General features: G+C 51.2%; 1 protein-coding gene across 3 annotated transcripts in view; it reads right to left on the bottom strand.

The window, feature by feature from the left end:
* The window catches only part of ADCY3 (adenylate cyclase 3), a 76,303-nt gene extending 70,989 nt beyond the window's left edge, over positions 1-5,314 (bottom strand). For 2 of the 3 annotated variants that reach the window (XM_035000696.1, XM_035000694.1), the window contains exons 1-2: positions 5,202-5,314; positions 3,901-4,751 (exon numbers count right to left, since the gene is read on the bottom strand). In XM_035000696.1, coding sequence (XP_034856587.1) covers positions 3,901-4,575 — 675 coding nt within the window. In that variant the 5' untranslated portion in view covers positions 4,576-4,751; positions 5,202-5,314. The remainder of the gene's footprint in view (positions 1-3,900; positions 4,752-5,201) is intronic. The other variant, XM_035000695.1, reaches the window with a different exon arrangement.
* Between the last annotated feature and the right edge of the window lie 20,917 nt (positions 5,315-26,231).

Below are 26,231 nucleotides of genomic sequence, written 5' to 3' on the forward strand. Positions count from 1 at the left end.
CCCCCGCCCCCGCCTGCTGTCTTCCTGCCCCCACTCCACCCAGCTCCTGTTCCAATTCATCACATTTCATCTCTCACATACTCCTGCCATGGTCCCAACAGGAAAACTCCATCATGGGCTTCTCCCTCCTTGTGGCCAAATCCCAGGGGAAGAAAGAGGGGTGCCTCCTGTGATATTTCTGGGCCCCGCACTTCTTGGCACCTTTGCTCACCACCACTGAGCAGAGACATTTAGGGGCAGCCAGAGAAGCAGGACAGAGGCCCAGAGGCCCACATTCCACAGAAAGGGGCTTTCAGGGAAGCCTCGGGATACGTCCCATCCCGTCCCCCTGCACCCACCTTCTCACCCACCAGTGACCCTCCCCAGTTATCTAGCCCCTCCATCAACCCTCAACCTCCCCGAGCCTTGGTTTCCTCATTGGTCAAATGGAGCCAGTAACAATCCAGGATCAAATGGGATGATGTATATAGAACCCTAAACTCCAGCATGCTGATGAAGGCATCTGGAAACATCAGCCCCTCCCACGATGCCCTTACTGTGGCTGCCTCCAGCCCCTCGAAGCCAAATGTTCATTCACGGGGTGAACGGTCTAGGTCACTGGTCCATGTGAGGGGAATTACACATCCACAGCTTTAACATGTTCTAATTTGTAAGTAAAGGTCTTAACAGGCTATTAATTCCAAGAGGAAATTTTGCTTCCAAATAGCCTTTCTGCTATGAAATTAAGCAATAAGGTATTTTGCAAATGTTGTTCCTTGCCCCTAACTTGTCACAGACTCTTTGCTTTAACAACCCCATCAGATGCTAATAGATTGTGGGAGCATCAAGGGTCTCAGGAATGGCCCACTGGCCTCAGGAACGCTCCCCATCACCTTGGCTGCGTTTTCTGCCCCTCCACCCATCTTCACCCATCAGCTGCTGCCTGGTCCTGCCCTTGACCCCCTCCTGCTCCATCACATCACCCTAAGGACAGTTGGTGGCAGTAGAAGGCAAGCTGTGCCATAAGAGGCCCAGCGGGGCCAGGTGCCAGGACCTAGGCCAGGGGAGGGACGTGGGGAAACCCTGCCAGCAGCATCTTGCTCCTCCTGGGCCCGGCTCCCCTACACCCCTGTCTCTGGCTGCGATGGTCTGATTCCTGTCATTCCCAGACCCTGCAGGTGAAAGGCCCATACCTATTGCTCAGTCATATTCACTCATTCACTAATAAAGCCCCAGCAACACCCCAATCCCACACACCACCTGACAGCCAGACTCCACCTGCTCTTCCTGTCGGAACCCCAACCTGCCTGCCTCCCATGAGAAGAGCCAGGGGCAGGCTGGATGGCTTGCTGCGGACAGTCAGGCTACCCTGAGGGTCCCCCCACCATCCCTCTGTCAATCCTCACCCCCCATTAGAACAGAGCATGGGTTTGAGAGAATGAAGGGTGCAGAGAAGGCAGCAGCAACAGAAGCACTCCCAAAGCCCCAAATCCAGTGTCTGCTTCTAACCATGAAACCTAGTTCACCCCCCACAGGCCCAGGAGGGAATCCTTTGCCCATTACCTGTTGGTTCCAGCCAAGAAAAAGAAAAGGGGAGGCTGCAGGCAAGAGAAAGAAAAGCAAGGGGGTGCTGGGGTCTGGAGTACGTGCCTGGTGTCACCCTAGCTGGGCATCCGACTACCCCAGCCTCACATCCCTGGCCCACCCGACCCTTGATGGTGCCCCCCTCCCAGGAGGTAACACGGGCCCAGAGAAGCAGTGGGCAGGTGAGTGTGGCTTCATTCCACAGCCGGAGGAGACCTGGATGCAGTGTCCTTGCAACACCACATGCACACCTGGGCTGAATTTCCACCACAGCCAGAAATACTGAAGGCAGGGACTCTGTGACTTAAGGAAAACTTTGCCGAGTGGGCCTGGGAACCCAGGCACCTTTTAAAAAGTCACAGTGGTTCCAAACAAGTGACTCAAACTTCTGGAACACAGCCCACTGAAAGCCGGGGCCTCCTGCATTCTATCCCAGGCTCCCAAACGGACCTCGAGAGCCACCTCCCCCTTCCCCTCCATTCCCAAAACCACATCGAGGGCCCTGCCTCCACGTCAAGGCCATGCTCTCCTGGGATGCTAACATGGTTATCTTCTATTTACTTATTTCTTTTCCTGTTTCCTAATCTTTTCGGGTTTTTGTCTCCTCTTAATAGTACCCACAGGACACCAGCAATCATGAGTTAAGCATCCAAGGCTCCAAAGGAGAGAATTTTTGTTTCGCTCCCTTAGTGGGCAGTGAAGCATACGGGAGACTCATGTGGTCCAGGGGCCCCCCAGCAGAGAGGAAAATGCCAGCAGTGACTGTTCAGTAGAAAGGAGTGGTTCAGGGTCGGATCACAGACCCCAAATGCTGCCATGTCCAGCCGCCTGTCTGCCCCAGGCTGCACTTCCTACTGGTTCCAAGCAGAATGGCTCCTGCCGTTCCTCCCCAGACCGCTCCCAGCAGGGCCCCTCACTGGCAGAAGCATAAGCGAAAGTCCACCAACCCAGAAGTCAAGACGGCAATGGCAGATCGTCACTTTATGTGAACAGGGCGCTGGGGGAAAACAAAGGAACAACCGTCGGTGTACCCACATGGTCCACATGCACCAGCCCAGGGCTGGACTCCTGCAGAACAAAAGCACAAAGCTTCCTGAGTGAGGACAGTGCATGAGCCAGAATGGAAGAACAGGAAGAATTTTGGTCCACGAACCAGGAAAAAGTTAAAATAGAAAACCTGTGTTTTCCTCTAACCGACTGGGAGGCAATGGGACGAGCCCCACAGGGTTCTTGCATCAACTCCCTACAGCACCGCAGGGCCCCTAGAGACTCAGCCCTCAAGCCCAAAAGACAAGGATGATGGCTTTGGCCGAGATGCAGCCAGCGTCGTGATAAAGTAGGACGGTCGCTAACACTGGAATTGAGAAATGGACACTCCAGGCATGTGACCGTACCTGCCTATGTGGCCTTGGGCAGGTCACTTGTCATCTCTGGGCTCACGACTAAAGGAGGCAGCAGACAGGCCACAAGACTGGAATTTCTGAAGCCCGACAAACACCTCCAGATGGGTTACTGGATGAACGTGGCTGCTGAGAATCACATCTCCCAGTCTCTATAGCCCCTCAGCACCTACAGGGGCTTGGCTCCTGGTGGGAGCACAAGGCTCTTAATTAAGCTGAGGCCCAAATTCCATCCCTTCCAGCAAAACACATCCTCAAAGGACCAGTCGACCCTCCCCCGCTGTGGTGAGCACGACTGTCCTCGTTTGGGTCCCCACAGCACACCTCACATCATCTAAGTGCTCCACACCCCCTGAGCTCAAGCAGGATCTAGGGCCATCGCACCTTCGTGTCTCCTAGTGCGTCTTCACCCACATTCCCTCTGACCTTGGCAACCACCACTTAGGCAGACAGACAGACAGTCCCCACTTGACAGAGGGGCACTGTGCCCACACAAGTCAGACAACTGCTGAAGCTAGCCAATGACAGGCTGGAGACCGCAAGCCAAGGGAGCTCCTTTCCCCACAAGAGGTCTTTCCGGAAGAGATCAAGGGCAGGGACCGGCTGGGACAATGGCCGCCCCGCGACCAGGCCTCGTGGGCCTTCCTGCCGCCCACCTGGGCTGGACACAGGTGACACGGTGGCCCTGAGGCCCGATGTCCTGACATCCTCCACTCCCTCAGGCCCAGCACAGAAAGCTCTAGTGCAAAGCCAGGGGGTTGAGAGAGAAACGGTCTTCCTGCACAAGCAGCTGAGATTCCCAGAGGCACCCCCACCACCCCAACACATGTGGACTCAAGGGCAAAGAAAACAGTGTCACCCCACCCCCGGAAACTGGTGCCATAGCAGAAGAGAGCAGGAAGGGAAGCCCCTGGGTGCGACCCCAGGTGGGACTCACCTCCCTCAGCAAGTGCATGCCCCTCAGCCCGTCCTGCTGCTGCTGGGCCACGGTGACCCCCAAGACGAGCGTGTGCACGACGCAGGAGACCACAGAGATGACCACGATGGCGCTGAGGCTGAGCGGCAGCGTGATGAAGGAGGAGAAGACGAAGAAGGCCTGCCAGCCCACCGTGTCGCTGGCCGCGTGGGCTCGCGCGAAGTTCAGGCCCAGGTAGGAGAAAATCTGGGCCGTTATCAGCAGCCACAGGAGGTAGGGCACCACTTTCCGGGTGACCCGGTCGGGCAGCAGCCCCTCTCTGCAGAGCACGAAGAGGACGATGTCCAACAGCAGCCCCACCGCGGCCACGAGGAGGGGAGCCAGCTTGTCGCTGGAGAAGACCAGGGCGCACATGACCAGCACGTAGCAGTCGAAGAGGGCCGCGAACACCACCAGCACCAGCAGGGTCTCATGGCGCTGCCGTTTGAAGTAGGTCTGGTACAAGTTCTCCAAGGACTCGGGCACGAAGGTCAGCCGCATGAACCGCGGCAGGCAGAGGCAGGACCCCGAGTTCCGGACCGAGATTTCATGGGTCCGGCCCCCGCCGCGGTCAGGGTCCGAGGGCAGGCTGACCGAGTACTCGGCGGAGTACTCGGCCGAGTACTCGGGCTCGGAGAAGCCCTGGTTCCTCGGCATCCCGGCTGCTGTCTGCTTCTACCGGCCCAGGAGAAGTGGACGGGGAACGGGGGGAGGGCTCTGCAATGGGCCACCTACCAGGGCTCTGGGAGAGCTGGCGACAACCGAGGGCCGGCCACCTCCCGCAGCGACGCAGCGCAGATCTCCAGGGCACAGGTAGCGCGGCTCATCTGGAACTTAGAAGGACCCCGCTGAGTAGAAACACCTCCCGTGCTTCCTGCCTGTCGCAGGTTTCTCGGCACCCACCCCACCCCTCCGGAGAGGATCGTTGCGCCACGAGGCTCCAGCACCAGAGCCTTCTCCAGCCACCCCCACGCTCACGCCACCGCCCGACCCCCCCCCCCCCCCCCCCGGTCCTGTCCCCGCTGGCCGAAAGGCCTGGCCACCTCTCCATCCCTCGCACTCCGGTCCGTCCCTCAGTCCCTGACTTCCTCACCTAAAACGCCGCCAGGCCCGAGCCTTAGAAGCTGGAGATAAAGCGTGCCCGAGAGCAGCCAGAACCATCCCGGGGATTCCTGAATCTTCCTTCTGTTTACTTCCTCTCCCCACCCAACCCTTGGCGGCTCGGGCTCTCCACCTCGGGGCACTACCTGCCCTCCGGAAGGCTGGCCTGCCCCAGCGTTTACCTGTGCGGGAACTCGGGAGCCGCGTGGTCCGGCCGGTCCCTGCGCGGGCTGCGGGGCTGGGTCACGCGTGTGGCGGGCGGGGGGCAGGAGGGCTCAGCGCGCCCGGGGGCCGCCCCGCCAGCGCCCGCGGCCCCGGTCTCCGGTCCCCGGTCCCCGGCCGGAGCGCGAGGCCCCCGCCGTCAGGCCCGGAACCCGGCAGGGAGAGGCGCGGGGCTGCCCCTCAGCATCCGCGGGCGCCCAGCCGCAGGAGGAAGGCGGCGGCGGGGGCTGGAAAATCGGGGGGCGCCCGCCCCTGGGGCTGCGGCTCGCGGCGCGGCCGGACCCCTCCCTCTCGCCCCCGCGCTGGCGGCGGCGGCGGCGCGGCTAGGGGCGCACCCGGGGCCCTCCCGGGCGGGAGCGCGGGCCGAGGCCGGGGCAGCCCGCCAGCATCCCGTGGGCCGCCCGCGCGCCGAGCGGAGCCAGCCGAGTCCGGGCGCAGCGCGCTGCACTGTGAGTCCCCGCGCGGCGCCGGCGGCTCCCGGGCCACGCGCGCTCCAGGCCCCGGGAGGCGGGCGGCGCCCCTCCTCCCCGCAGTCGCCGCCCTCTCGACGAGCGCGTCCCGGAGTTGGGGGTGGGGGGCGCCCCGCTCCAGCCCCGCCGCCGGCGCGGGGAAGGAGGAGAAGGGCGCGGAGGAGCGCGGGGGCGAGAGTCGGAGGGGCCCCGGTGGCCCCGCGCTCCGGCACCGGGCGGCGAGCTGGCGGCGGCGGCTGCGTGGAGGCGCCGGGGCGGGCGGCGGGCAGGAAGGATGGGCGAGCGGACGCCTGCCCCGCGGCAGGCCGGCTGTCGGAGGAGGAGAGCCCGGGACGGGCCCTCCCGCCTCCCGCCTCCCGCCTCCCGCCTCCCGCCTCCCGCCTCCCGCAGGTGAGGCGCGCTCGCGGCACCCCCGCCGCCGCCTCCTTCGCTGCGGCTTCCTTCTGGGCCCGGAGAGGAGAGGCCGGGGCTGAGGTTTGGGGACGCCTGCCCCGCCGGACGCGCCGGGCCTAAGTGTCCCCGCCCACCCTGGCAGCCCGAGCCTTCCGCAGAGCGACCCGCAGCTGAGCTCTGTTCGAGAAGGACGAGGGTGGGAGTGGCCCGGTAGGCACCTGGCACGTGGAATTGCAAGAGATCTCCCGTGCACATTCCACCTGTTTGAGATGGGTTTGAATTTACAAACTCTCCTTAAAAACTCAGATGCTCCTGTGAATGGTTAAGCCTATTAGTCTCTTACACCGTAGTATAAATTCCTGTCCTTGGCTTTGACGGAACACCTTGCCAAGATCAACCACAGGCTTTAAGAATTTAGATAAAGGGAAAGGGGAACAACGCAGGTGTGTGTAGTGGTGGGGGGGCAGGGTGCTGAGGAGCCAGCAGCAGTAAGGAATGGGCTCCCTTAAAGAGGGCAGAAGAAACCGGTCAGAAAGGAGAGAAACTCAGCCATCCAGGTCCTGGATGGAGATGACTCCTCGAGCTCCTGAGAGTCATCCATGAATGCCCTTTCCAGAGCCTCAGTCAACTCCCATCCCTCAGAAATAGATTCATCAGGGAATTGACCCTATTATACCTGTTTCTGTCCGTCCCTCATACTAATTCTGAAACGCTGCCAACCTCAGTCCAAACTTGTCAGGGCTTTGATTACCAAGGTTGGGGGGCATCATATCAGACTTAGGAGGAGCACAATTCCAATAAAACAGCACCTTTTCCCATTGTTTTCATTTGTTTGGAGTCCCAACATTTTTTATTTTGAATTGTTACGTGCTGTTAAAGGAGGCATGTTTTTTATGTTTAACAGAGAGACATGTGTTAATAAAAGGGGAAGAGCAGATAAATACTGTTTGGGACTGGGTTGGGGGACGGGGTAACTGGATGATGGGCATTAGGAGGGCATTTGATGTAATGAGCACTGGGTGTTGTATGCAACTGATAAATCACTAAATTCTACCCTTGAAACTAATAATACAGTATATGTTAACTGAATTGAATTTAAATAATAAAAAAATACTGTTTGGGTCTGCTGTGGCACAAAGGACATCCACATTGCACCCTCCCCCTTTCCTGGTACATGTGACTACGCTTGGAGTTCTCCTGTGTGGCTTCCTACTTGGCAAGACCATGCCCAGCTCCTGGGCCGTGTGTGTTCCTTGCTGGGCTTTTGCCGCTAAGCCCCAGCCTCTGTTCCACACCCACCTAGGGAGGTGTTCCACACAGATCTCTCCGGTAAAAAATCCCCGTCTCCAAAAAAACCTCCTGCCCTAATCGCTGGCCTACACTGTCCAACTCCCTAACCTTCCACAATCCTCCTCTCTTTGTTGTGGGCACCTCTTCAGCAGCTGAGCCAGGCATCAGGGAAGGCCAGAGGAGCCCCTCAGCCCCTGCCCCCAGGATGCCTGCCGGCTCTGCCGGAGCACCAGATCCACCGACAAGACAGACCTTGGGTTCTGCGCAGGTGGCAGTCAGAGGCGACCTGAAACTGGGCCTTTTGGGGCTGGCCCTGAAAGGGGCACCTTCAGAGGCCTGGAGCCTCCTGACAAAGGCTCAGCAATAGGAGAGCCCCCTGCTCTGCATTCTGGGTAATGGGTGCAGCCCTTCCCTGTGGTTGTGGGAAGCTCCACAGGCCTCCCTAAGAGCCAGAGGCAACTGAGTGAATATTCCAGAGCAAGTAAGCTGCTCAAGGTCCTGCCTACAAAGATCAGGGAAAACACGACTATTGGGAGACAGGCAGTCAGGCCGGAGAACCTTCCTTGTCTAGCTGGCTCTTGGCAGCTTCTCCAGCACCTGGAGCCAAACAGTCATTGAATGAATGATTTGCCTAAGAAGAAATGACACTTTATAAGGGCACCTCCTGCCAATGAGGGAGCCAATAGACCTCAGTCATTGATGCTGAAAATGTTCTGGTCCAAGGAAATTAAAAATAACCCCACTCAAGAATAGGGTAGGAGGTGCCTTCAGTTTCCAAGCTATACATTTTGCATTGCTGTAATCCGGAGAACTGGCAAGCATTTGCTTTCGTAATCCAAAGATACAGTAAGTCTATCTTAAAACACACACGTTACACGCGTATGCATGCACCCACGCAACCTAAGTCTATGAATGGTTGTGTGGGTGACTTGCCTAGGACGTGTGTCCTAAAGTGAAGACAGAATCTTGGGCTTGGATAGAAGCTTGGTGGGCGTCCTGACCCCTAACCCGGGATGGGGGTTAAGATACCTCTTTGCTGAAGACACCTTTTGTTTGCATGGCTTGAGACTAGAGATGATTGCTGAGCACTAATTGTTGTTGCATAAACAAGAGTGGTTTGGCCCCCTGGGGAGATGTGGTGGCTCCTGAATCTAGCAAACAATAGATCAGAGCAGAGCCCTGGTGTCCTGGGGAAAGAGAAGTGGGAGGAGAGAAGATCATTAGCTCCCCTGATGCTGGGCCCCAGGAGAGCCCTGTTTGGGGCCTCAGCTAAAGGCAGAGCCTGAGACCGGGGCCTGCATGCAGCAGGTTTAATTGGACAAGTGATTCCCAGGGAAAGAAGGCGGGAAACCCAGTAAATACAAGGGTGTGTGATGAGGGGTCACCGTGGGTAGTAGGGCTCAATTCCTTCGTGCACAGAGCACCTCAGAACTGTCCACCAGAGGGCTCGGAGAGGGGAGTGTTGATCCACCTGCTTCCCTACCCCATGGTGAAGGGTTGCCAGTTGGTATATTCACTCTGGAGTACTTGCAGGTGTGTGCACGCTTCAGGGGGGTCGAGTGATGGGGGCCGAGGCGGGAAACAAGACAGTGTAGAGGGCCTAGATGTCTCCGCTGCGTGACGGAGTAGAGCGGTGGGCCAAGAGGATGGGGCCCAGACCCCGCACCCACTCCTGCGGCTTGGAGGTTTGGACCCTGTCACCTGGGGGGGAGAGCCACGTGGTCCAGGAGGAAGCTGGCCCTCCGCAGCCCGAGAACTCGGCCATGGGACCTCAGTTACTCACCCTCCCCAAACATGGGTCCTGGGGGTGCGATGACCCAGCACTAACCTCCAGGTGGGGTCACTGGGAGGAAGGAGGAACTTAATGGGAATCAAAGTGGTTGGCAAATCTCAGAACAAGTCAGTGTGAGGCAGCTCGGGTCCGCCTCATGGCCGGATCCCCACGGCGCTCTGGCCGCTTCTGTCCCAGCATGGCCCGTGCTGGGCTGGGCTGCCATCTCCCAGGATCCCTCGCTGGTTGCATCTGGGAGCCTCTCCTGATTCCACCACCGTTTTCCTCTCTGACAGCATTGGCCTGTCCGCCAGTTCTCTGTCTCTCTCTGTCCTTGCTGTCCTCTCTGTCCCTTTCTGTGTCTCTTGGTGCCCCTGCTTCTGGGACACTGATTGGGCCACCGTGTGTGTGTGTGTGTGTGTGTGTGTGTGTGTGTGTGAGCGTGTGAGGATAAAGAGGAGCATGTGAGGATGTGCGTGTTTGTGAGTGTTGTGTGTAGGAGTACGTGTTTTGTGTGTGATCAGTGTGAGTTGTGAGTGAGTGTGTGTGATCAGTGTGAGTTGTGAGTGAGCGTGTGTGATCAGTGTGCATGGGACTGTTTGTGCAATTGGTGTGCAGTGTGTGATCATTGTGAGTGAGCATGTGTGATCAGTGTGCTGTGTGAGTAGGTGTGATGAGTGTGAGCATATGTGCTCCGTGTGTATGATCAGTGTGATGTGCGTGAGGGTGTGTACCGTGTGAGCAAATGTGCTGAGTGTGAGCGTGTATGAGTGTGTGTAATCAGCATGCATGTGAGTGAGCACGTGTGCAGGGTGAGCACGCGCCCTGCAGGTGCGGCTCCAGCCTCTCCTTCAGGTCCCTCTGCCCCACTTGTTCTGCCCACTTGTACAGCCTGCTCGCTGCCTTCAGGGACTGTCAAAGCCTCTCAGGTGGGCAGAGGGAAGCGAGCAGAGAGAGCACAGCACTGACCTTCCCGGGCTGGGCGCGTTTCTGGGTCTGTCCTGTTCCTGGGTGTGAGCATCTCCTCAGGAGCAGGACCAGGTCCCCCGGTCCCTCCTGCCCACTATTTTTTTTTTTAAAGATTTTATTTATTTATTTGAGACAGAGAGAATGAGAGAGAGAGCACATGAGAGGGGGGAGGGTCAGAGGGAGAAGCAGACTCCCTGCCGAGCAGGGAGCCCAATGCGGGACTCGATCCCGGGACTCCAGGATCATGACCTGAGCCGAAGGCAGTCGCTTAACCAACTGAGCCACCCAGGCGCCCTCCTGCCCAGTATTTGAAACAGATCAGCTGTTCCCTTACTTGCCACCAAAGTGACATCAAGTAAATCCTAACCACATGTCAGTTTTCCTGCACTGGGCCTGGGCCTTCCAGCAGGGGGCGAGGACAGTATCCGCTGCCCCCACGTCGTGTGGGGTCCGGCCTTCCAGGAGCTGTGGTTTGTGCTCTCTCCTTTGGTTTTATGGGGTAAGTACCAACATCCCCATTCACGGGTGAGAAAACTGAGGCTCAGAGAGCCCACGGTTAGGGGCGGCAGAGAGAGGGCTGGAGGCCCAATGTGCTCTATGCCACACACAAGTCCGGCTCAAGCAGGAATCCTCAAGAAGCTTCCTCTGGTCAGTTGCTGCTTCCTTAACCAAGGGTGTGCTCCATCTCAGAGACCTGGGGCTTAGCTGACAGCCAGAGGCTGCCTGTAGAATCGTGGCTCCCCGGATGTCAGAGAAAGAGATGCGAGGCATCATCCTGCTCTGGCCCAGATGAGGAAGTCGAAGCCCAGACAGGTTAAATTTGGGGAAGGCAAGACACATGCCCATGGAGTGTGAAACAACGTGTGAATGCTGAGTAATCCCGGGGCCTCTGTGGAAATGTCACATTTCCAAAAGCACTCAAGCCAGGGGCCCCTCTGGGAAGAGGCACCATAGAAATACGTGCTAACGAGCCTCTCCCCCAGCCTGCTGGGGATAAGAAGGAGCAGACAAAGATTTGAGAACAACAAGAAATGGCGAGAGAAGGCCCAGGCGGGGAGGAGATGGGGCCCTCTACCTTCACGGTCCCTCTCACAGGTGGAAAGTCACAACACCCAGAAGAGCTAAGCTGAGACCCCTGGGGGTGGGGGGAGTCTGGCTGGAGGGGTGAAGGGAGGGCTGGCCCAAAGCCCTCCCTGCAGATGAAAACAATCTACCATCCCCATAGCTGCTCCTCTCCACCTGTACCATGCCAATCTCAGGAATCACCCTTGACCCCCTCCTTCTCACCCCGCCAGCCAATTCTCTACCCCCCCAACCAGGGAGAGCATTCCAAATCCAGATCTGATCTCATCCCTATCATCTTTGAAAATCTGGTCCCTAGCTGTCGCTGCCCCAGGTAAGAGGACTGCCCAATTCCCACCTGCTAGGGGATTAAATAATACTTGTAAAGTGCTCAGATGTCACCTTCCCTTTCAAGTTGCACTAAAGGAACATCAGTGATTTTTTTACTTAGTTTGAATGATGACCCCCAAAAGGTACATCCATGTCCAAATCCCTGAAACCTGTGACTGTGACCTTATTGGGAACAAGAATCTTTGCAGGTGTAATTGAGTTACGGATTTTGAGATGAGACCATCCTGGACTGCTCGGATGGCCCTAATCCCAAAGCTGAGTGTCCTTCGGAGAGACAGGCACAGAGGAGATCATGTGGTTCAGAGCAAGAGGTGATCCCAACAGCAGAATGGACGCCTGAAGCTCACAGGATTCATTACAAGACTCTCCAAATCCCCTTCATGCTGCTGCTGGAATTGTCTCTAAAGCACAGTTCCAATCATTGCACTTCCTCGAAAATGTCTATGGTTTTCTTACTGTTTTCAGATTCGATTCTAAAGTTCTTAGCATCCAGGATATTCTTTGGTTGGGTCCCAAGCTCCTTATCTCATGCAATCTTCACAACAGTTCTGTGATGTAAATATGATTATGTCCATTTTACAGATGAGAAAACTGAGACTAGCTTCAGAACTTGCCTAAGGTTCCATAGCAGATAAAGGGCACTGCCAAGTTTATACCCATGTACCTGACCCTAGGGCTTGGCATCTAGGTGCTGAGGAATCTGACCCGCCCTGCCTATCAGTCATTGCTGGAGGAATGACAGACTCAGTAACCTGCCCCCCCTGCTTGGGTAGGGGTCAAGTTAGTGCTGGACCACAGGGCGTGGGGCAGGGGAAAGCAAAGCAGGAAAGAGGCTGGGCCTCTGCCTTAAGGTGTGTCTGTTCAAATCCAGATTTGTCCCCTCCAGCCTGGGAGGCAGGCGGGCAGTCCAGTTGGAGCGGTGGAAAACAGACAGCAGGCCCTTAATAGGGCAATACGCGAGGGGACGCCTGCAGTCTGGCCCAGGAAGAACATACAGGCTCATACACACACAGATACACACACACACACACACCTTTAACTGGTGGTCAAAGCTGTGGGTCAGGGGAATAAGTCAGAACGATGGCCTTTCAGATCTCACTGAGTAGGGAAGGGAAGATGGTATTTTGTAGGCAGAGTGGCTGTCCAAGCACCCCACCTCCACTCCCACCCCCACCACCATTCTATCAGAGCACATATGATCCAAAAAGTACAGTGGAGATTGTAGAGAGAGGTCCCTGCCTCCTGTCCAGGCCTGACCCCTCTCCTTGCCCAGGAGACCATCCCCTGTACCCCACTCTGGTCCTCCCCCTTCTCTCCCGGATCTTCCCTCTCAACAGACAAGGCTGCTCCCATCTTAAGTCACAAATGACAACCCTTCTAGGCCCTTCACTCCCTCCAGCTGCCACCTTACCTCCCTTCCTCCAGGTCAAGCTTCTTGCGGAAGTCTACCAAGCAGCATTCATAATGTTTACTTCAAAAAAGGAGACCAGAAAAGACCGTGTGCAGTAGGGCACATTTGGGAGGGAAGAAGGGAAAGAGTATCTGCCCAGAATGAGGGAAGGACAGCCAGCGCAGAGAGAGCGGTGTGAGCAGATACAGGGACGTGGGGAAGTCCAGCCAGGACCTGGGGATGGGGAACCAGGCGGAGGGTGGAAGGGTGTAGAGAGGGAGGTCGTGGTGAGGCAAGGGAGGCAGGACGGGGCCAGATCACGGAAGGCCTTGAATGCCGAGCTAAAGCGGCTACGTTTGGGCTTCGTGCTTTACAGTCGCATGAAGCCCACCTGGGTTCATTTGGACAAACGACAGGTCCTGACCAGCTACATTCTCTCAGAGGATTGGTTTGGAATGAAAGATGGTTTGGGAAAAGGAAGAGACTATCAAGGGAAAACTGGCAAGAAGGCACAAAAGAGAAACTACGGGAAGACAGTGGTCCAAATTAAGTAATGCTCTCTAGGATTCATTCCACAAAGTGCTCGGGCCTTGCACGTGAGCTGTCACGTGGACTTACCCCAGATTGGACATGCACAGGTTGGGGGTGAGCATATTCACGTGTTTTTACAGATAGTAAGTTTTATAGCTGTTGAATATTTCATGCCGGCATTGTTTTCCCTCTTGAGTTCTTAAAAAAGAGGCTGTTTACTGCACAAGGGCTGGCGGAAATACATCAGCTACCCGCTTGGTCATCCTTTTTTCAGTCTTGCTGGGCCACATCGGGAAGGCCAGGCACCTTTCAGAAAGTGTCATCTTCAGTGGAATACGTGCTGAGCTTTCTCAAAACTGGATCAAGAGCTTAGTCCTTTTTTTTTTTTTAGTGAGTGTTTTTAATTTAACATTTTTTTGCTTGATTAAAACTCCTCTCAACGAAATAGGTTCAGAGTGGGTTTTAGCAGTCGTGTCTCTCCTCCTCCCTCCCCTCTAGGAAGCCTCTGGCTTTCCGTGCAGCCCGCCCTGACGGCTTTCTGTGCAGCTGAGCCAGGACCCAGAAGCCCCGGTGGAAGGCGTTCGGGTCAAGATGACTCGCCCTTCCCTTCATGAATAGCCCCACAGAGCCCACGCTACCTGTCAGCTGTACGTCTGTGGGGACAGGAAAGCGTATAGCCCTGCTCTGCTATTTTTAGGAGCTGCCAACTTTGACTCAGTCTTTCTGCTGGCTTGCAGCCCTCTGCTCTCTCCTTCCCACGCTGTCAGGGACTTGCTCCCATCTTAGGGTGTGAGCTCGCCTCCCGTCCCCCCGGCCTGCTCAGCTTTGGCCTGCATCCCCCTCTTGTCACTTTCATGGAGTAGGGGGCAGGTTTTCGGGGGCTGCATTTCCTTGCTTCTCCATTTCTTTTTTTTAAAGTAGGCTCCACGCCCAGCGTGGAGCCCGATGCAGGACTTGAACTCATATCCCTGAGATCAAGACCTGAGCTGAAATCAAGAGTCCAACGCTTCGCTGACTGAGCCACCCAGGCGCCCGGGCTTCTCTTAATAAAAGCTGCTCCACACATCACAGGCAGACACTAATCTGGATGGAGCTGGAGAGTTGTCATCTGGTTCATAATTTCGTATTCATGTAGCTCTAAGTGGGAGTTGGGTTTTTTATTTGTTTTGTTTTAATGAAGTCTGAGTTCAAATAGCCTTTAAACAAAAATAATTTACAGTTGACCCTTGAACAACACGGTTTTGAACGCATGGGTCCACTTACACGTGGATTTTCAAGTATAGTACTGTAAATGTATGTTCCCTTATGATTTTCTCGAAAACATTTTCTTTTCTCTGGTTTACTTTCTCATAAGAATACGGTGTTAATACATATAACACAAAATATGTGTTAATCAAATCTTCATGTTATCACTAAGGCTTCTGGTCAAAAGTAGGGTATTAGTAGCTAATTCTGGGGGGAGTCAGAAGTTATACTCAGATTTTCAACTGCATGGAGGTTGGTGCCCTTAACCCCTCCCTGCCTTTCAAGGGTCAGCTGCACATTTAAATAACTTTTTTTTTCAAAGATTTTATTTATTTATTCGACAGGGAAAGACACAACGAGAGAGGGAACACAAGCAGGGGGAATGGGAGAGGGAGGAACTGGCCTCCCGCCAAACAGGGAGCCGAGCAGGGGGCCCGATGCGAGGCTCAACGCAGGGCTCAATGCAGGGCTCGATCCCAGGACCCTGGGACCGTGACCTGAGCTGAAGGCAGATGCTTAACGACAGAGCCACCCAGGTGCCCCTAAATAAGTTTAGAGAGAATGACATAAAGGAGGATTTACATGCTCACTATAAGTTGATACTTATTGTTCATTATATCATCACCCCAGAGTATAGCAGAGAGACTATCATAGAAAAGACCCTGAATAAATGTGTGGGAGAAGGGATACTTAGGAATCAATGAATACATTCTGAAGTGTAAAGCTTGGTGATTGATCCCTCTCAAGGGTAAAGCTTGCTTTTTGACATGCAGAACTTTTCTTCAATAAATTGAAAATGGTGGAGTTCTCAGACTTCTCTCCCAGGGTAGGCCCAGAGACATTTTTGGCAGATGGATTGTATAGTAGTTGTTGGGATGATTTCTGTCTTAAGTAATCCCAAACTCAATACAAAATGTCATAAGCGGTAAAGAAATGTATTACCTCTATACCGCGTCTTTGGATAGGAGCTCTACCCAGTCTTTGGATGGCACAGATCTAAGGTTAGTTATTCAGTGGTAAAATACCATCTTTAAGGTCCATGTGACTTTCCACCTTCTGCCCTGCAGCCCTTAGCATATCAGGGCTGCCATGAGAAGCTAGCACTCCCCATGGTTGCAAGATGGCCCACAATCCAGCATCATAGGCAGATAAGACATTGTACCACAGAAGAGAAACAGTTTCCTCCTATGCCTCTCTTTTTAGGAGTACAAAATTCTTCCCAAAAGCTTCCCATAAGAATGCCCATTACAGGGGAACCTGGGTGGCTCAGTCGGTTAAGCGTCTGCTTTCGGCTCAGGTCATGATCTCAGGGTCCTGGGATCAAGCCCCATGTCGGGCTCCCTGCTCAGTGGGGAGTCTGCTTCTCCCTCTCTTTCTGTCCTCCACCAACTTGCGCTCTCTCTCTCTCAAGTAAATAAATAAAACCTTAAAAAAAAAAAAAAAAAAGAATGTCCATTATGTCTTTTTGCCTAGGGCAGGGTCACATACCCGTTTCCAAACCAGTCACTGGCAATAGAATTGGTACCACTGTGGACAATTTCAATCACTCCTGAGTTACCACTGAGCCACACTGTGGAGGGATACGTACCTGGATAACATTAGGAATCTGCCTGCAAGGAAGAAAGGAGGAATGAGGACTGGATAGGCCATCAACAGTGCTGGTTCTGGTGCCCTTAAAGGCCAGGCCTGATTCCCAGCAAAGCCCACTCTCTTGTCATTTTTGTGAGGAACTTCCACAAACCAGGGAGACAGTTAGACACATTTCATCAAGAAAATTACACCAAGATTTGACTGGTTAATGAGCAACATATTTGGGTGCTAATGGCACTCATAATCTTTTATTTTCTTTCAGTTAGGCCCCTTTTAAAATCAGTGTTGAATCATATTCTGGAACTTTTTTCATAATCTGTTGGGACCTGTGTGGTTGAAGGATCTGCAGTGTATTCCACAGTGCAGCAACATAGATCATTCATTCATTCATCAAATGCTTACTATGATTTTATTAGGCACTGAGGTCTGCCAATAGGTAATACATTGAAGAGACCTTTCCCTGCGAAGGAGAAAATCTGCTAAATGTGCCTGAGTAGCAGAGGTGAGTCTAGAAAAAAATTCAGAGGCCACCGCTGGATATAAAGTTCAGTAAGAGTTTGCCAGGCAGAGAGGGGCAGAGAAAGAGGGTGTGCCTTGGTCAGCTGAGGCTGCTAGAACAGCGGGGCTTAGACAGCAAGCATTTATTTCTCACAGTTCCGGAGGCTGGAAGTCCAAGGTCGAGGTGCCAGCAGACCCAGTCCTTGATGAGAGCGCCCCTCCCGGCTGGTAGCTGGCTGCTTTCTTGCTGTGTCTTCACGTGGTGGATGGAGGAAGCTCCGGTGTCTCTTCCTCTACTTAGAAGGACTCTAATCGGGCGCCTGGGTGGCTCAGTTGGTTAAGCGACTGCCTTCGGCTCAGGTCATGATCCTGGAGTCCCAGGATCGAGTCCCGCATCGGGCTCCCTGCTCGGCGGGGAGCCTGCTTCTCCCTCTGACCCTCCCCCATCTCGTGCTCTCTCTGTCTCATTCTCTCTCTCAAATAAATAATAAAAAAAAAAGGACTCTAATCCCATCATGGCGGCTCCACGCTCATGACCTCATCTGAACCTAATTACCTCCAAATACTCCCACCTCCAAATACCATCACACTGGGGATTAGGGCTTCAGCATATGAAGCTGGGGGGCTGCGGGGGGGGGGGGGCGGTGACAGTCAGTCCATCAGTGTGTCAGGTCAAGGGGGCAGAAGTTACAAAGGCACAGAGCCATGGAGAGTACGATGTTTTCAGAGAACGCCAAGTAGTTCAGTGCGCCTAGAGCATACAGGAGGGTAAGGGGACGTAAGTGCAGAGACAGTAGGAGGAGGCTGGATTATATCAGGCCCAGGCAGTGTCCTGTGCTGGCAAAGGGTATGGGCTCTGGAGTCAGGCCCCAGGATGAACGCAGGTTCCGCTCTTAGCGTTCGTCTCCTGGGGCTGCCATTGCAGATTTTACAAGCTGGGTGGCCTAAAACAGCAGAAATGTATTCTCTCACAGTTCTAAAGGACAGAAGTCCAAAATCAAGGTGTCAATAGGGTGGGTTCCCTCCGGAGTTTGAGGGAGAATCCATTTCTGCCCCTCTCCTAGCTTCCGGTAGCTGCCAGCAACCATTGGCCTTCCTTAGCTTGCTGCTTTGTAACTCCAGCGTCTGCCTCTGTCTTCCCATGGTCTCGTTTTTCCTGTGTCTCTGTCCTTTTCCCCTTCTCTTGCAAGGACTTGGCACTGGCTTTAGGCCCTAACTTGGCACTGGCTTTAGGACCCACCCTAATGCAGACTGTTCTCATCTCAAGATCCTTACCCTAATTACATATAAAAAGACTCTACTCCAAATAAAGTCATATTCTCGGGTTCTGAAGGGACATATCTTTGGGGTACTGTAAGGCAACAGGACTATGGTATTAGATGATTTACTTAACCTTTCTGAGCACATTTCCTTTTCCATAATATGGGGATAAAGTATTTATCCTGGTGACACCTGGGTGGCTCAGTTGGCTAACTGATCTTGATCTCGGCTCAGGTCTTGATCTTACGGTCATGAGTTCGAGCCCCGTGCTGGGCTCCATGCTGGGTGTGGAGCCTATTAAAAAAAAAAAGTTTCTCTTGAAGGGTCATTGTGAGATTGAAATAAAATGCTTTTAAATGGCTGAGGGAGTACTTGGTTTATAGGAAGTGCTCAATAAATGGTAGGAACGCTGACTTTACAGGGCAACAGAAGGCTTACAAGAGTAGGTGTGTAAGGAGGGAGGAAGAGAAGAGTCACTTGTCAAATCTGCTCTCCTTTTGACTGCACAGGCGCACGAGGCTAGGCTGTAGGCAATCCGCAGCTCAGTCAGTGTCTTGGGGTAAAGGAGGGGAGAGAGTTACAGGAGCAGTGATGGCCCAGGCGGCTGGTCCCAGACCCCACTTCAAGAATCATTGTCCTGCACACTTCCTCAGCTCCTAAAGCACCTTCTTTGCAAATAGTAAGTGTTCAATCAGTCTTTGTTGCAATGAATCATATACTTTGGGCTACAAAGTGTATCAAAGACTTATCACCCATTTATAACGTTGATTGGAGGCTGCTAGTGAGTTAAGTCAGGTCTTCCTGCCTAGTAATTTAAATCATGATATAAATTAATTTGATTTCAACCAAATCCATCCCACTAAATACATTTCACGAAACCCCACACCTCGCTGTATTAAAAATCCCCTGGGTGGGGCGCCTGGCTGGCTCAGTTGGTGGAGGGACTCTTGATCTCGGGCTTGTGAGTTTAAGCCCCACGTTGGGTGTAGAGATTACTTAAACAATAAAATCTTGAAAGAAAAATAAATCCCTAGCAATATGGCAGGCATGCTCTCTGTGCATCGTCAAGGAGCTGTGGGGCACTGGATTAATTTCATCTGATCTGCAGGGAAAATCACAAGAAGTGAGCCACCTTTTTGCCTCTAATAGCAAAACAGTGAGGTTTTATTAAAAGTCCTTAGCAGCAGATGGTTACGAAACCTATCATGGGGATCATTTCATAATGTGTAAAATTATTGAATCACAATGATGTACACCTGAAACTAATAGGATACTGTATGTCAATTACACTTTGGTAAAAAAAAAAATTTTAATTAAACAGAGTCTTTAGTGGCAATATTGTTAAAGAATGTAATCAGTCACCGTAAGTACTGAGTGCCTCCCGCAAGTCACTGGGAGAAGTGCTTTGGGAGATAGGGCTTTGAGATGTAAACCTGCCCCCAAAGAGCTAACAATCTAGTTGAGGAGATGAGATAAAAGGGGAAGATCGTGAGGGGTGTGGGGAAAGCTTAGGTGCGGGAGGATGCATAAAAGGCCCTGCCCACCCCTACGCTTTCCCGGGGTACACAGTGCCCAGTTGGAGTTTGCTGTATCATGGCTCACGGAAGCTTATTGGTGTATCTTCCCCAGCTTGAAATCAACCACTTGGAGAGTATTTATACGACTATGGGCAAAAGCTGCAAATCAGGATTTCCTGCTCCCCCTCCCGGAAAGCCAGTTTACCAGCACACCAATAACTCCTAGGGCCAGATAGAAAAGTTCAAGGTGGCTTCCAAGGTATAGCCTGGAGGCTGCAATTTCAGGGGAAGCCTGGTGTGAAGTTGTACCTCACAGGGCACGGGAGCCAGAGTGGCCATGACCAAAAGGGGTCCCAGGGGCTGGGCCTCAGGGCTGGGCAGGGGAAAACTGACCCTCCATTTGGATAGGATGCAGAGGAGCTAAGCGGCCCAGGGAACAGAGCAGAAGAGGCCAGGGGCCAACCTGGACAACCAGGAGGACAAGTGCTTGGACCTCAGGTCTGGAGGCCGTGGCAGGACCGTGTCGTTAGCAGCAAATTTCATCCGGAGCAGGAGGACCAGCTAGAGGCCAGTGAGGCCGCTAGGGTGGAGGACGGCAAGAGGGCCCCAAAATGCTTCCCTTGGCCAAGATGAGAGGTAAGGTGCCCTTTGCCCCAAGTCTAGGTCTCCCCTGGGCAACGAAGGAGGTAGAAGTGTCAGGAGGAGGGGGCCTCTTGTATTTACTGGGTTTTAATCTAGAGTTGATCATGTTTTAAACCAGAAGGGACTAACTTGCCTCAAGAGGCAAATTTTAAGTTCTCCCACCTTTGGTGGAAAATGTGAGCTCAGGACTCAAGATGACTTCCGTTTTATAGGAATAAAGAATGTCTTTGTACATCTGAGTCTCGGGGACTTGTTACTAAAAATTTCCAACACCATTTGCCTTTGTAAAGTGAGCTGCTGAAATCACGATTACGTGTAGCAGGAGTTTAAGATTTATTAAAAGAAACGAAAGGGTTCAACAATGCCTATTATTCCTAACTCTAGCACAAGCCGAGTTCACTAACATTTTTCTAATACCGTTTTTCTTTTCCTTTCCCTTTTCTGTTTTTGGAGTGGTGGAGGGGCAGTAGAATGATATACGAGAGGTCTGGGGGACCTGGTATTTATGACCGTTGTCAGATTTCAAAAAGTAACGGTCTTTAGAAAGTACCTCAGGTGTTCTTTAACCAAGAGCCTCATCTAATAACATAAGAAAGTGCACCTTGAAAGGTGGACTCCCTTGCCCAAGGCTACTCTCTTTTTTTTTTTAAAGATTTTATTTACTTGAGAGAGAGAGAACACATGAGAGGGGATAGGGTCAGAGGACGAAGCAGACTCCCCGCCGAGCAGGGAGCCCGATGCGGGACTCGATCCCGGGACTCCAGGATCATGACCTGAGCCGAAGGCAGTCGCTTAACCGACTGAGCCACCCAGGCGCCCAAGGCTACTCTCTTAATTAAGAGGCGAGAGAAGACTCTACCCCGGCTCTTCCCATCCCAGTGCTGCAGCTCAGTTCTGTGTTACAGGAGAGAGCCTACGGACATGTAACTATAGTAAGTGAATTTGAAATTCCAGTCCTGACAGCACTGATTGCTAGGTTAGCTTTTCAAACAAACTTGTTAAGAGACTAAAAGTTTTTTTCTCTCTTAGGATGAAATTCCTACTAAAGTAAAGAAGCAAGATTTAATTACAGCCCAGAGCCACTCTTAGAGGTTCCCACAGTTTGGAGTGAGTCTCTTTCTTTTCTTTTTTCTTTTTTTTTAACTGGTACCATATTTAGTTTTTTTGTTGTTGTTTCATTTAACTTTTTAGATGACTAAAATAATTTACATCCATTGGGAAAACACAAGAATATAGACAAGCATAGGGTAGAAAGTCAAACTATCTTGACTTCATTCCCTAAAACCCTCTCCCCAGACAGTTTGGTGAATATAAACCACCTTTCCTCCTGCAGTGCTGGCGATTCTAACACAGAAGGCCAGGGCTCGGCTTTGGGGTGGAGGGAGGGAGGGAGGGAGGGAAACCATCCTTTTAAGGCTGCATGGCTTCTAACTATGACAAGAGAATAAGTTAAGGGCGTGAAAATCACCCAGAAACAAAACCCCTAGGCTGACGTCGGCGTAAAGGATCTCTCTCTCAGGTCCGCAGGCTTAATTACCCTTCAGTTGCTGACCTGGCTGGATGCCCCTGAAGACATGATTTTCAAGCTATTTAGAGGCATCAGAGGTTTGGCAAGGGTTTGTTCAAAATCTCACTGAAAAAAAAAAACCAAAACTTGTTAATAAATATATCCAAAGTATTATATTCCATATTTTAAAGATTTTTAAAATTTTATTTATTTGAGGAGAGAGTACACACAAGCAGAGGGCAGTGGGAAGGGGCGGGGGGAAGGGAGAAAGAAGACTCATTGAGCAGGGAGACCGATGAGGGGCTTGATCCCAGGACCCCGGGATCATGACCTGAGTTGAAGGCAGACACCCAACCGACTGAGACACCCAGGTGCCCCTATATTCCGTATTTTAACACACTGTTAACTTACGTTGCCATGCTAACTCTTGGCTTGGACACCCTCAGAAAAAAGTTTCCTTCATTCCTATGCACACATGCAGGATTTAAACTTGAGCCATTATAAGGAAAGTTGTACCTTTGTGGTCTTCAAAAAAAAAAAAAAATGCAGCCCATTTATTCATTTAAATAACATCGGACAAGAGGGTACAATATTACTCAGGAGTACAAAGCAGAATATTTTAAAATTTTGATCCTGCGGCTGATAGTGTAGACTGCGAACCTGGGTTCTGTCGCTGAGCAAGCTTGGGTCTGAATGGCTTCCTGTGTGGCCTGGAGCAAGTCACTTAACCTCTCTGAGCCTCCGTTTTCTCATCTGTAAAATGGTGATAATGTTATTAAATGTATCCATCTTCTTAAAAGTCCTTTGGTTGTTTCTGTCACTGGGCACTTCTCTTTGGCTATCTTTCAACTATTCCCTAACATCTAATGATTTTTAGTATCTACTATCTTTCCAATTATCCTTCTCAGGACCCCAGCCTTCTGCCTCATCTTATCTGGTCTTTCTTCCTCTTCTTTCGGCAGCTCCAACCCTTAGAAGTCTTGTTCATTTCTTAAGAAGAGCAGCTCAGCTCTTTGCCTCACGACACAAAGCCAGGGTACTTTCTCTTATGTTTGCAATGTCATCAGGACCCTTCATTAAACAGAGTCCCTGCCCAGCCCCCCCGCATTACAGAGTGCCTGTCAGCAGCTCGTAACTGACAGCGGTTCCCTGAGCCCCGTCACTCTCGGGTGAGGTGCTCCTCCCACCAGCGCCTGTGAGCAGGAGGGAATGGCGTGGGGACTTATCTTCTGATAGAAACTCTGTCATCTACCTTGGGAGGCAGAACTGCCTGGTAGATTGCTTTTATAAGGAATGATGTCAAAACTGTCATCTTACAAATTTATCCTCCTAAAATGTTGCTCTTAGCTGTTTTACATACAGGGGTCCCATGTTGGGAGTTCACCAGAAATATAGGGTTCTGTCCATAAAAAACATTTGACAGATGCTGACTTGGGGCTTTTCTCCTTGCTCCCTGCTACTCAGGATGGAAACGGTTTCTTTAATTTTATTTTCCTTTTGAACCACTAAGATGCTTTGCTCTCTTTAGTTATTTATTTTATTAACCTTTTTGTTCTCTCTCATGCTCTGAAACTAGCAGAATGTTCACATTCCACTATCTGAGGCCTCTATCATACCAAACTTTTACTGTCTCCTCCCTCAGTAAAATGCTATCATGGGCTGCATTTGCTGGCTTTATAATAATCACCAGCAACTAACTATTTTGGATGCAGAGAGAATAACTTTCTTGAAGTCATATCATCCTTTACAATAGTCAACTGATCAAAGTTTTCACTGGGTATCAGAGGTACACATTATTGTTTTAACTAAAACAACTTAAAGTCTAGATATTTCCCCTTCAAATAAATACAACCTTATCAACTGCTTTGGAAAAATACATTAATTATAAATATAAAACATATATAAAAAGACTCCTTAAGTCTGGAACTATCTCCTCTAGGCCAATATGAAAAATTGAGCTTTGGATAATAATAATGATTAAGTTTTCTGAAAAAACCTTAATACAGCATTTTAACAACCCCCATGAAATACAAGCATATAGTAGCAATCAGAGCATTAATTCTAAATTGCATATATTGAATACTTCTCAATAAGTGCAAACTTGCCTCTTTGGAAATAAACCTATAGGAAATAAGAAGCCTATAGAAAACAAAAAAGAACCTGGATGCCTGGGTGGCTCACTTGGTTAAGCATCTGCCTTCGCCTCAGGTCATGATCCTGGTGTTCTGGGATCAGTCCTCAGCAGGGAGCCTGCTTCTCTCTCTGCCTGCCACTCCCCCTGCTTGTGCACTCTTTCACTCTCTCTCTGACAAATAAATAAAATCTTTAAAAAATAAAGAAAAAAAAAACATTTCTTCAAAACTACACACACACACACACACACACACACACACACACACTAGAATGTAAAGTGGCACAGGGCAGGGATTTTTGTTGGTCCTGAGCTCAGTTATACACTCAGTGCCTAGAACAGGCCTGACACACAGTAGGTGTTCAATACATGCATGGCAAATGAACGCTTTAACAATAAAATTTAACTAGAAATTTAAGAAATTCCAAGTATTTTGCATCTTAAGTGGACTCTGAAACAAACTGAATAAATCTAATTTTGCTTTTCAGTTTACAACTGGCTACTACTGGGTTAAGACATGGCCAAAGACTCCAACTGAGAAATATCAAGTAATCGGATATATTATAACATAGAAATGTTAACAACATACCTATCAGATGTTGTACCAGTCTATTGACCATAGCTTTCTCGCCCTTGCTTATGATCCTTGAGGTCTACTATCTTCTAATATCTTCTTAGTTTCAAGTAATGGAAAGCAAACTCCAGCTAGCCCAAGCAGGAAACGGGTTGGAGGTCTGTGGGAAGGATTCTGGGGTGGCATAGGGGCTTGGACAACCAGCTCAGGGGACCTCAGGGACTAGAAGGCAAGTCTTTGCCATCAGGACTCTGTCTCTTTATGAATGTCTGCTTCATTCTTTCAGAATGTTTTCCAGGACATTAGAATCACAGTTTCCAGCATCAGCAGGACTCTCCCATCTTACTTCCTCTCCTGAGAGGAAGTTTGTTTTCCCAGCTTTAATGAGAAAGATCCCAGACAAAGATGCCAATTGGTTCAGCTTGGGTGACATTCCCATCTCACGGACCAATCTGGGTGGCTAGGGAGCAAAAGGGTGGCTCAGAGGAGATTTTGGCAGCTCCCCTTGAAAGCATGCTCGCAGTTTGGAGTGAGTAGAGCAGTTCCCCGAAAGAGTGGCGTGTGTTCTCAGGTGAGAACATACATCACTTATGATGAAAATTACAGCCCTCGTGTGAAGGCTCCCGAGAGACACTGCCTTTGGCGGTGGGCCCTGCAAGGCTTTCACTTTCAAATCCAGGGTTCACAACAGTCTGTTACTTAAGGATTCTTGTTTCCAGGGACCAGTTAACTGAATTAGTAAGTTATTCAGCCGAGAGTTGCATTATTAAAATAGGATGGTAAGTTTCATCTGAATTAAAAAAGCAAACATCATATTAGTATCTTTAAGAGATCAAAACACTGGGCGCCTGGGTGGCTCAGATGGTTAAACATCTGCCTTCGGCTCAGGTCATGATCCCAGGGTCCTGGGATCGAGTCCCACATCGGGCTCTCTGCTCCTTCGGAGCCTGCTTCTCCCTCTGCCTCTCTCTCTCTCTCTCTGTCTCTCATGAATAAATAAATAAAATCTTTTAAAAAAAAAAAGATCAAAACACTTGCACCAAGACTTAATAAGGTTAGAATTATCTGATGGACTGATGAATAAAATTTCCTCCGTTTCCCAACTGGAAACGCAAGCAAGAGGTCCTCTGTAAGGTCTCAGTTGGTAAGGGACTGGGCTCCTTCTAGATTAGTACGTTTTACATTAAAGACCAGCGTCTCAACAAAAAAGTGCAGCCCACAGACCGGTGTTTGAGTTTTGGCTTTATTTTATAAAAATACACAACTTAAATACATATGACACTCTCTATACAAGACATAAACAACTGTTAGATTTAACATTTTCAGTTATTTCAAAAGAACGTAAATATGTAAATTACCTCGTAAGAGCTAAGGGTTTCTTTTGAGACTCTGCATTCACAGTCAAAGGGGACGAACACCCCACGGGAAATCGATGCAGGACACTAACCCAAACCGTCCAACCTGCAAACAAGTCACTTCACACCAGGGCCTTTTTGGCATGGCCTAATATTGCACTGCTTGTTAGACACAATCTAACTTCCCCACGTCACAAATTTAAGCTTTTGTCTTCTCTAGAAACGTTAAACGGAAAAACCAACGTACAAACATTACCGACTGTCTTACAATTGTGCTAATACCAAATATGAGAAGTGTGAACGTTCGTTCACTTTGCAAACCTTGCAATGGAAGGTGGATAGCTCTCTTGCGCAGCTAAACTCATTTTCGAAAGTTTTGCAGAAACGCTGGCAGACTCAGAGTGAGCTGGATGGAGTGCGGTGGGGAAGGGAGTGACATTCCAG

Source organism: Mirounga leonina, unplaced genomic scaffold, assembly GCF_011800145.1.
Source record: "Mirounga leonina isolate KUSES-001 unplaced genomic scaffold, KU_Mleo_1.0 Mir_125, whole genome shotgun sequence".
In the NCBI taxonomy this organism is placed as follows: domain Eukaryota; kingdom Metazoa; phylum Chordata; class Mammalia; order Carnivora; family Phocidae; genus Mirounga; species Mirounga leonina.